This window comes from Dendrobates tinctorius, unplaced genomic scaffold, assembly GCF_039654945.1.
Source record: "Dendrobates tinctorius isolate UK_male_01 unplaced genomic scaffold, ASM3965494v1 ptg000011l, whole genome shotgun sequence".
Lineage (NCBI taxonomy): Eukaryota > Metazoa > Chordata > Amphibia > Anura > Dendrobatidae > Dendrobates > Dendrobates tinctorius.
In genome coordinates, this window is record NW_027361679.1 from 116,723,740 (window position 1) to 116,735,936 (window position 12,197).

Consider the following 12,197-nt stretch of genomic DNA (forward strand, 5'->3'; position numbering starts at 1 on the left):
GTGACACCTTTTGCGGTTTTTTGGGTATCACTTGTATGGTCTGCATAGGCATACTGACATTTTTCAATCGCAATGAGCACAGCACTTTATTTATGATTCACATATGATATATTAGCACTGATTGTTTTATTGTAACAAATGCACAACACTTTATTTTATATGCACTTTATACATTTATGGAGTTGTAATTTTATTATTAAATTTATGTACATTTTTCACAATTTTAATACTGCCAGGTGAATGTATGTCCTATAGGGATGGTACTGCCCATATCTCTGATATAATTTTAAATATTTGTATATTTCTTCAAATATATGTACAAAAATTGTCATATTCCATATATTGATACCTGTTTTTACCTGATTTTATTTGATTGTAATAATAAATCTTGTACTTTATTGGGACTTATGGTCGTGGTGTTGTTCTTTTGTGTGTTAGTTTAGTGATATTCACGACTGTCCCTATATTAGTTCCATCTTACTGGCAATAATCATACTTGTAACTTGAATTTATAACGCATTGTATCACAATTTTTTTGATTGAATTGCCAGTTCTTCTTACCTCTCTCTTTGTGTGGTGGTATATACAGTATACCTTGTATCTGGTGATACTGTACCCATTTTCAACTTGTTATTTTATTGGGTAATCCATACTGAGCCTGTGAGCGTCTGTGTATGCCTCATGAAATATATACGGAGATTTACTGTTATCCATAGACTGTACAGAGCTGTACGCTTCTGATACCATACCATATATCTGCTGGTATTTTGGGTCTATTTTCAAAAACATGCGGAAGTATGGTGGAAGAGGATGCGGATATGGGTGTGGAGGACCACCTGGTACTGGTGATGGTGGTGGTGCATCTGCTGGTAGTGCCAAAAACACAATAGCAGCTAAGGCAGGAGGTGTTGAGCCAGCTTCATGGTGTAGCTCTGGAAGGCCTGTAAGGCTCCCTTTTCTGGGAGTAGGTAGACTGCTTTTAAAGCCGGAGTATCAGGAACTGTTTGTGGCTTACATTGCTGAAACAGCCTCCAGCTCTATCGCCTCCTCTTCTGAAGTTGTAAAAAATGCAAGCACTGAGTCGTAACTACAGGCTTCTGGTCAGGAGCAACCCCTTTCCTTGTGTCCTTCACCCACACCAAAAGTGAAGGATGTGGAAGCACACACCTCAGATTACTCCATGGAGCTCTTTTCACATACCATGCCTGGGTTAATTAAAAATAGGGCCCATCAAGTACTGGAGCAATGTAAATGGGGCAGATCAGACACTGGAGCAGCATCTAAGGGGACCATTATACACTGGAGCATTACAAAAGGGGCCCATTATATATGGAGCATTATTAGGGCCCATGATACACTGGAGCATCATCCATGAGGCCTATCATGTACTGGAGCAATGTAAATGGGGCAGATCAGACACTGGAGCAGCATCTAAGGGGCACATTATACACTGGAGCATTACAAATGGGGCCCATTATATATGGAGCATTATTGGAGCCCATCATACACTGGAGCATCATCCATGAATCCATGAGGCCCATGATGTACTGGAGCAATGTAAGTGGGGCAGATCAGACACTGGAGCAGCATCTAAGGTGCACATTATACACTGGAGCAATACAAATGGGGCCCATTATATATGGAGCATTATTAGGGCCCATGATATACTGGAGCATCATCCATGAGGCCCATCATGTACTGGAGCAATGTAAATGGGGCAGATCAGACACTGGAGCAGCATCTAAGGGGCACATTATACACAGGAGCATTACAAATGGGGCCCATTATATATGGAGCCCGACTCGACCCGAAAAAAGGCAAAGTCACTCATCTCTAATCATGATAAAACGCGTAGGACTTTGTTTATACATTTTAACATTGATTTATAGTCACTGTAAACAATATTTCTGTTTGTTTGAACTCTTACCCCTATAATCCTTCACTTTCTGCTAACCCCCTAATCCCTACATCTAGTAAGGAACTGTTCATCTCTCCATCCATCTCACCTCCTCCTCAGATCTGTTCCTCAACATACAATCCTCCAAAACACAGACAGCCCGCTCATGCCCTCCCCTGCACCCACCTACTAACACTTTCTCTGCTCCTCCTCACTGCCGGTGATATTTCACCAAATCCTGGCCCTCCTCACCACATCCACAGTCATTTCTACCTCCCGTCCACGCTCTATCACAGAATTCCGTAACCTCTCTAACTTTATACCCATTTGCCCAGCCCCCGCTTCCCCAGTCCCACTAACAAGAGCTTTATGGAACACTCGCTCTGTCTGCAACAAACTTTACTACATCCATGACCTTTTTATTACTAGCAAACGTTCCTTCCTCACTAGCACCGAAAACTGGCACCCCCCCTCTGACATAGCCTCTCCAGATGCACTTTCATCGTGGATTCCACCTTTCCCATACACCCCTCCTCAGCAGAAAGCATGGCGGAGGAGTTTGTTTTTCATGTCAGAAAACTGTTCTTTCACCCCAATCCCACTGCCACCCTCTGTTACCCTCCCTTCCTATGAGGTGCACTCTGTGTGCATCTACTCCCCCACCAACCCCCAACAGGCTATCATTTACTGACCCACAGGACCACCTATAACCTTCTTCAACCACTTCACCACCTGGCTACTTCATTTCCTCTCCGCTGACATCCCCACTATCATCATAGGTGACTTCAACATTCCCAATGACACTTCTATCTCAGCTGTCACGAAACTTCTATCTCTCACTTCATCCTTCGGCCTTGCTCAATAGTCTTCTGCAGCTATACACAAAGATGGCCACACACTGGGCCTCATCTTCACCTGCATCTGCTCCCTATCTTACCTCTCTAACTCACCTCTACCTCTTTCTGACCACAACCTACTTCCATTCTCTTCCCTCTCCTTTCCAGGTCCACAATCCTTACTCCACAAACTTGCACACCCTTGCAGATATCTTAAACACCTGGATCCATACTCACTCTCTGAATCCCTTCTTCCTCTTATAGACATAAGTTCCCTACTCAATGCGGATGCCGCTGCCGCTTTGTATAACACCACAAAAGCTGCAGCTCTCTAATCGATCGCCCCTCTCACACACATCAAAGCTCGTAATAGCAACAAACTACCCTGGCACACCAGCTTGACCAAAGAACTGAGACGGGCTACCAGAGTTACTAAGCGTAGATGGAAAAGATCTAACTCCAACGAGCACTTCATCGCATTCAAACAGTCTCTTAATACTTTCAAGGCAACACTCGCCATAGCAAAATGAACCTACTTCTCATCTCTCATATCCTCCTTGTCTCACAACTCTAAACAGCTATTCATCACTTTCAAGTCTCTCCTCCATCCCCCAGCACCTCCTCCCTCTCCACTCATCTCAGCTGAAGACTTAGGGTCCCGTTTCACATAGCGACGCACCAGCGATCCCAACAGCGATACAACCTGGTGCGTAGCTACATGGTCACTAGTAAGCTGCCAAACAGGCAGATCTCTTCAACGATGCACCAGCGATCCCGACAATGATACGACCTGGTAAGCATTGCTGGTGCATTGTCATACAGCAGCTATTCTGAATTATTCCAGTCTGCGTCCCTGAGTTCTGCGTCGCCAACGAGGTCGCTCATCGGCGTCAAACACAGCGATGCATGCTGGCCAGTGGGACGCCGACGATGAAAAAAATGGCCCAGGACATTCGAGCATAATCAGCGGTATCCAGCGGGGGGGGCCGGTCGCCGCTATGTGTCACATGTAGCGAGATCGCTGTTGCATCACAAAATCGGTGACGCATCAGCGATCTCGCTATGTGAGACGGGGCCATAAGCCTCATTCTTCAAGCAGAAGATTGATAACATCAGAGAAAGCTTTGGCCTACTTTACATCCCCAACAACAACTGCTCTTCCTAACTACTCAACCCTCCGCCTCCAAAACCAACTTTTCCACCATCACAGAAGATCAACTTTCTGCTGTATTCTCAAGATCGCATCTCACCACCTGTGCACTTGACCTGATTCCATCCCACTTCATCCTAAACTTCACCACAGTCTTCATCCCAACCCTAACCCATCTCTTCAACCTATCACTAACAACGGGTGTTTCCCATCATGTGTCAAACGTGCCTCAATCACACCCATCCTAAAAATCCCTCTCTTTACTCATCCTTTGTATCTAGCTATCGATGCATATCACTTCTTCCCTATGACTCAAAATTAGTGGAACAACATGTCCATTTCGAACTGTCCTCCCACCTCTCTTCCTGCTCCCTCTTTGACCGCTTACAATCTGGCTTCCGACCGCATCACTCCACTGAAACTGCCCTAGCTAAAGTCACCAATGACCTACTAACTGTCAAAGCCAAGCAACAATACTCCTCCTCTTGGACCTGTCCTCTGCCTTTGTCTCAGTGGACCACTCCCTATTACTACAGACCCTCTCATCTCTTGGCATCATAGAAATGGCCCTATCTTGGATCTCATCATATCTAACAGACCGGACATTCAGCAACTTCCACTCACACATCACCTCCTCACCTCGCCCACTATCTGTCGGAGTCTGGCAAGGTTCAGTACTAGGCCCCCTGCTCTTCTCCATTTACACCTTCAGCCTGGGACAGCTCATAGAATCTCACGGATTGCAGTATCACGTTTATGCTGATGACACATAGATCTACCTCTCTGGACCAGATATTAGCTCCCTACTAACCAAAATCTCAAAATGTCTGTTCGCTATTTCATCCTTCTTCTCTGGAAGATTTCTAAAACTTGACATGGACAAATCAGAATTTGTAAAGTTTACACCAGCTCACTCGAACCCCCAACAGACCTATCCATTAAAGTAAATGGCTGCTCACTCTCCCCAGTCCCACAATCTTTCTGCCTTGGGGTAATCCTTGACTCTGATCTCTCCTTCAAACCACATATCCAAGCCCTATCCACTTCCTACCAACTTCAGCTCAAAAATATTTCCCGGATCCATACATTCCTCAAACAAGAATCTGCAAAAATTCTAGTGCATGCTCTCATCATCTCCCGCCTTGACTACTGCAATCTCCTGCTCTGTGGCCTCCCCTCTAGCGCTCTCACACCCCTCCAAGATATTCTAATCACTGCTGCCCAACCTATTCACTTATCCCCCAGCTACTCCCTGGCCTCTCCTCTCTGAATCCCTTCAATGGCTCCACATTGCCCAGTGTCTCCAGTTCAAAGCCCTAACCATGGCATACAAAGCTATCCACAATCTGTCTCCTCCATACATCTGTGACCTTGTCTCCCAGTACTTACCAGCATGCAACCTCCAATCCTCACAAGATCTCCTTCTCTACTCCCCTCTTATTATCTCTTCCCACAATCACATACAAGATTTCTCCCGCGCATCCCCCTACTCTGGAACTCTCAACCCCAAAATATCAGACTTTCTCCTACCATGGAAACCTTCAAAAGGAGCCTGAAGACCTTCCTCTTCTGAAAAGCCTACAACCTGCAGTAACCACCAAACCACTACACGACCAGCTCTAACCCCACCTGCTGTATCCTCACCCATCCCTTGTAGATTGTGGGTCCTCGCAGACAGGGTCCTCTTTCCTCCTGTACCAATCGTGACTTGTATTGTTTAAGATTATTGTACTTGTTTTTTATTATGTATACCCTTTTAACATTTAAAGCGCCATGGCATAAATGGTGCTATAATAAATAATAATAATAATTATGGACTCCATTTTCTCCTGCTATCCTTGTGAAGATAAAAAAATTGGGGCTAAATTAACATTTTTGTGTGGAAAATGTGATTTTTTTATTTTCACGTTATAAACTTCTGTAAAGTAGCTGGGGGTTCAAGGTGCTCACCACACATCTAGTTACATTCCTTGAGGGATCTAGCTTCCAAAATGGTGTCATTTGTGTTTTTTTCACTGTTTAGGCACATCAGGGACACTCCAAATGAGACATAACACCAGCAGACCATTCCATCAAAGTCTGCGTGCCACTCCTTTTTTATATAGCCCTGCCATGACAGTACCCCCCCATATGTATATTGTATGGTGCAATTTATCCTATTACTCTTGTGAAAATGCAAAATTTGGGACTAAAAAACATTTTTGCTGGGAAAATGTGATCTTTTATTTTCCCCACAAAACAAGAGGTTTTTCCCACATATGGAGTATCGGTATGCTCAGGAGAAATTGCACAACAAATTTTAGGGTCCATGTTTTCCTGTTACCCTTGCGAAAAATAAATAAAAATTGGGTCTAATGTAAAATTTTTGTGAAAAAAAGTTACAATGCCTTGTGAAAGTATTCGGCCCCCTGGAACTTTTCAACCTTTTCCCACTTATCATGCTTCAAACATAAAGATACCAAATGTAAATTTTTGGTGAAGAATCAACAACAAGTGGGACACAATTGTGAAATTGAACGAAATTTATTGGTTATTTTAAATTTTTGTGGAAAGTCAAAAACTGAAAAGTGGGGTGTGCAATATTATTCGGCCCCTTTTACCTAATACTTTGTTGCTCCACCTTTTGCTGCGATTACAGCTGCAAGTTGCTTGGGGTATGTCTCTATCAGTTTTGTACATCGAGATACTGAAATTCTTGCCCATTCTTCCTTGGCAAACAGCTAGAGCTCAGTGAGGTTTGATGGAGATCGTTTGTGGACAGTTTTCAGCTCTTTCCACATATCCTCGATTGAATTCAGGTCTGAACTTTGACTTGGCCATTCTAACACCTGGATACGTTTATTTGTGAACCATTCCATTGTAGATTTTGCTTAATGTTTGTGATTATTGGCTTGTTGAAAGACAAATCTCTGTCCCAGTCTCAGGTCTTTTGCAGACTTCAACAGGTTTTCTTCAAGAATGATCCTGTATTTGGCTCCATCCATCTTCCCATCAGTTTTAACCATCTTCCCTGTCCCTGCTGAAGAAAAGCAGGCCCATACCATGATACTGCCACCAACATGTTTGACAGTGGGGATGGTGTGTTCAGGGTGATGAGCTATGTTGCCTTTACGCCAAACATATCGTTTGGCATTGTTGCCATAAAGTTCGGTTTTGGTTTCATCTGACCAGAGCACCTTCTTCCACATGTTTGGTGTGTCTCCCAAGTGGCTTGTTGCAACCTTTAAACTACACTGTTTATGGATATCTTTGAGAAATGGCTTTCTTCTTGCCACTCATCCATAAAGGCCAGATTTGTGCAGTTTATGACTGATTGTTGTCCTATGGACAGACTGTCCCACCTCAGCTGTAGATCTTTGCAGTTCATCCAGAGTGATCATGGACCTCTTGGCTGCATCTCTGGTCAGTCTTCTCCTTGTTTGAGATGAAAGTTTAGAGGGATGGATGGGTCTTGGTAGATTTGCAGTGGTATGATACTCCTTCCATTTCAATATGATCGCTTGCACAGTGCTCCTTGGGATGTTTAAAGTTTTGGAAATCATATTGTATCCAAATCCAGCTTTAAACGTCTTCACAACAGTATCACGGACCTGCCTGTTGTGTTCCTTGGTCTTTATGATGCTCTCTGTGCTTCAAACAGAACCCCGAGACCATCACAGTGCAGGTACATTTATACAGAGACTTGATAACACTCAGGTGGATTATATTTATCATCATTAGTCATTTAGGACAACATTGGATCATTCAGAGATCCACAATGAACTTCTGGAGTGAGTTTGCTGCACTGAAAGTAAAGGGGACGAATAATATTGCACGCCCCATTTTCAGTTTTTGACTTTCCACAAAAATTTAAGATAACCAATAAATTTTGTTCAACTTCACAATTGTGTTCCACTTGTTGATGATTCTTCACCAAAAATTTACATTTGGTATCTTTATGTTTGAAGCATGATATGTGGGAAAAGGTTGAAAAGTTCCAGGGGGCCAAATACTTTTGCAAGGCACTGTAAATCTTCATTTTTTCCTTCGACATTCCAAAAATTCCTGTGAAGCACCTGAAAGGTTAATAAACTTCTTGAAAGTGGTTTTGAGCACATTGAGGGGTGCCGTTTTTATAATGGTGTTACTTTTGGGTATTTTCTGTCATATAGGCCCCCTCAAAGTCACTCCAAATGTGATCTGGTCCCTAAAAAAATGGTTTTGTAAATTTTGTTGGGAAAATGAGAAATTGCTGATCAACTTTTAACCTTTATAACTTCCTAACCAAATAAAAATATGTTTAAAAAATTATGCTGATGTAAAGTCGTCATGTGGGAAGTTATTTATTAACTATTTTGTGTAATATAACTCTGATTTAAGGGCATAAAATATAAAAATTTGAAAATTGTAAAATTTTCTACATTTTTGCCAAATTTCCATTTTTTCACAAATAAAAGCAAGTCATATAGAATAAATTTTACCACTATCATGATGTCCAATATGTCACGAAAAAATTATAGTAATAATCATTAACATGCATACAGCCTTGGGGGGTGAAGGGGTTAATGATCGAAAAACCTTTTAAACACCTATTAGATCAAAGTGCTCATGATATCAGTAGATTAATTCCTTGAGGGGTATACTTACCAAATGTGGGCAGTTTGGTGGGCTTCCGCTATTCTGAGATCAGCCGTGTGCCCAAACAGTAGTGTACAATGACATATAGGGTGTTGCCATAATTGGGAGAACAACTTGTGGGGTGCCAACTTTCTCCTATTATTCCCTTCACTTTCCATTAAATCCTGTAAAACCACTAAAGGATTACACAATTTCTTTAATACTACTTTGAATACTTTAAAAGGGTTCACTTAAAGGGTTTGTAATAAATAGGCAACAGAGAGCTGACTCAGCCCCTAAAAAAATGGTTTTCTGAAGTTTCTCGAAAATTTGAAAAATAAGCCATGATATGTCCCTAAAAAAATAAATGGACAAAAAAAACAATGCCTACATAAAGTAGACATATGGTAAATTATATTTTAACCATTTTCTGAGATATGACTTTACTGTCAAGTATATTAAACGTTTGAAAAGTAAATGTCGTATTTTGTTAATGGATTAAAAACATATGAACCTAATTTTAATATTATCATAAAGGACAATATGCCTCAAAAAGCAGGCTCAGAAATAGGCAATAAATATGTAAAGACTATCCAAAGTTACTTTTACCCATAGTGACACATGCCAGATTTGAGAATAGGGGGTAATCCTTAGCTTATGTTGTGTTTCCGAGTATAGTAAGCCATCTTACTGACAGACAGGACTGTCGGTAACTGATTTCCCCCCTCCTAAATGTACTCAAATAAATTCCAACATAAGCTGCATCTGTCTGTACAAAGCCATATATCATTCTGCTCAACTTTCCTGTTCTTTAACATGCTGCCTGCAGGTGATGAAGCGTGTGCTGGGCAGTGACGGCTCGCTGGCGGCAGATATACGGTAAATGGATTTTATACATCTCACCACATCTCACCTGACAATTTGCTTGGATGTTAAATGAGTCCAAGACCAGTAATAATACCAGAATCCTCATCCTGTTAGAATACAATGTAAATATCAGCTTAGGTTGAGATCTACCAATGTAGATAAACTGTTGTGTACAAAGATGGAAAAAAAAAATCTGACTCACCAATACTGCAGCCCCATCCTGGATGCTTTAGACTCTTGTCATTCTTCTTGTATAAGCTCAGTCAGAACTCCAGGTGTTAGTGGAAATGGATATTTTGAAAAATAATTTCTATTTCTATTACTGACCTGTGATAAAGCGGAGGCGCACTGTGTGGTACTTTAGCTACTTCACAACTTCACTCATCCTTCCACATAAACGTGATCTCACAACTAGGATTTAGAATGTTCATATTTGTGCTCCCCATGAGCCCTCCCTTACTATTGTCAATTACTCTGAAATTTCCCTCCCACAGCAGTCACTTGTTAATCCCCCACACAGGCATCATGCCATAATGGCAAGAGAAATGTTAACAAATGCTAACAGCTGGACACTTTTCTCTTAGCCCCACAAATTGTCAAGAGCTAGAAATTATAAAGTCTAATGCTTATTATTAAGAGTGTCAGCAGCCAACTGTGCCTTTCGTGTTTTGTGTTTTTTATAATCTGCACATGATATTAAAAGAATTGCTGTCACAATTCCTCCTATCAGCATGTCTGGTCGCAGTGAGTGGTAGTTCAGCCATCGAATCTAAAGTCAGGGGGCGCTGAGCTGTAAGTGTGGTGATGGACAGCTCAGCCATCCAATCAGTCCAGTCCAGGGTTTCTTCCATGAGTCTCCTGTTTGGAGTGATTACCTGGCTATTTAGCTGTATCTCTGCCTCCAATTTCTGCCAGTTGTAGCTTAGCGCAAGTGGTGTGTTTGCTCTCCACTCTCAGTTCTTTTATTCTGATCTTTGCTCCCCGACCTTGGATTTGCCTTTGACTATCCATTTGCTTAGCCCCTTTGTCTTGATCCACTACCTTTCTGGAATTCTGATCTCAGACCATGTTTATGCCTCTGTCTTTCCCATTAGAGAAAATGGGTATGCCAGGTGGACACAGGGGGTCTTTGTGGACCACAGGAAGTAAATAAAAAGTGGGGACGATAGAGTGCTCAGGTAATAAAGCTTCCCTCATTTTGTTGGAGATGGCACCACACTCCACCCCCTTATCAAGAAGTTTGGCCAAATCTTGCTGAAATGAGGGTAGGTGTATAGTATCCAGTTTCCTGTAACAGTCGATCCTGCTTAATTGTTTGAACGCCTCTGCCTCGTACATCCGCACATGCCAAATCACTACATTGCCGCCCTATGTCCTTCATGCTTTTGCTGCTCTTAGAGGTCGTGAGAGGTTATTATAGATGATATGAGGATCCATTCTGGTAATGTCCGCTTTAATGAGCTTAACAAATATCTCGACTTGTGGGCAAGCGAGGGAACACACGCGATCGCCGGTGCAGGTACACAGGGACAGAGGAGGCCTCAGACTGCATATTTTCAGCTGCCAATGATTCTAAATCATATAGGGCTTGTAATTCAATTGCAGATATGGAAGGCTCTGATTTGGGGAAAAAATGTTTTTTTTTAAATTAATTTGCGAACAAAGAGTTCTAGATCTTTAATCACAGTAAATCGATCGGTGAAAAGGAGAGACCTCTAGATGTGATGGAGACACTGTATGCTGGGATAGGTTAATTACCTTTAAAGTCTCCTTGTTTTCTTGTCTCTCATGTTGCTGCTGGGGAGAATGTTGTCAGAGTATTACGTCACTTTTACGGACTGACAATAAAACATACAAAACAAAAGATAAAATGGATTTTACTTTTGAAAAAATGTTAGAGACATTCTTTCCAGGATAATGAGTTGTATATAAGAAAAAATAAATAAGAGAAAAAAATGCTCCTCCACAACTTGGGCTATGTTCACACATAGTGTTTTGCTGTATTCTGGCTCATTTGCATTGCTTTCAATAGTGAAAAAAAAACTATTCACTAGGAAATGCAATTTTAACATTTCACTACCTTATCTGGCCATATGGTGTGTGAGACATGATCAGACACATTCTGTTTAATTTATGAAGCAGGGACTCTGAAAGTGACAAAGTGACTCACTATTTGTAGAGAGCCATCAGGCGAATCTTACTACTGTTAGAGGGCCAACATTCAGCCCTCACTATTATTAGAAGGCCAACAGGTGACCCTCACTATTATCAAAGGGCCATCCGGTGGCCCTCACTCTAATTTTAGAGTGCCAGCAGCCGGCAATCACTCTACAGTTTAAGAGGGCCAGCCACCATCCGTCACTAAGCATTTTTGGAAGGCAAGCAGTATAATTTATACATCTGAAGTGGGCAAATTTTCTTTTTCGTATTAATACTGTAAAGCTTGAAATTTATAGAGGGCCAGCAGGCTGTCCTCACTATTTTTAGAGGGTCAACAGGCATCTTGTGAACAGATGAGACCAATATAGAGCTTTTTGGTAATGCACATCATTCTACTGTTGACTGTAAATGCAATTAGGCCTGCAAATAAAAGAACACAGTAGTTACAATCAAATATGGTGGAGATTCAAAGAGATATGTTTTGCTGCCTCTGGCCCTGGGTGCCTTGACTTTGTGCGAGGCATCATGGAATCTGAAGATTCCCAAAGGATTTTTGGTCGCAAAACCGGGCTTGCATCCTAGGTCTCGGGTCTTCCAGTAAGACAATGACCACAAACATACTTCAAGAATCACTCAGAAATGGATAGAAGCAAAGCACTAGGAAGTTCAGAAGTAGTAATTCCAGCTACAG

The 12,197-nt window shown here is 41.9% G+C and overlaps 1 protein-coding gene across 7 annotated transcripts in view; it reads right to left on the minus strand.

The window, feature by feature from the left end:
• LOC141049826 (ADAMTS-like protein 5) overlaps positions 1-9,725 on the minus strand; it is a 289,658-nt gene extending 279,933 nt beyond the window's left edge. For all 7 annotated transcript variants that reach the window (XM_073546654.1, XM_073546644.1, XM_073546637.1 and 4 more), the window contains exons 1-2: positions 9,549-9,725; positions 9,393-9,453 (exon numbers count right to left, since the gene is read on the minus strand). In XM_073546654.1, the coding sequence (XP_073402755.1) occupies positions 9,393-9,453; positions 9,549-9,565 (78 nt within the window). In that variant the 5' untranslated portion in view covers positions 9,566-9,725. The remainder of the gene's footprint in view (positions 1-9,392; positions 9,454-9,548) is intronic.
• Between the last annotated feature and the right edge of the window lie 2,472 nt (positions 9,726-12,197).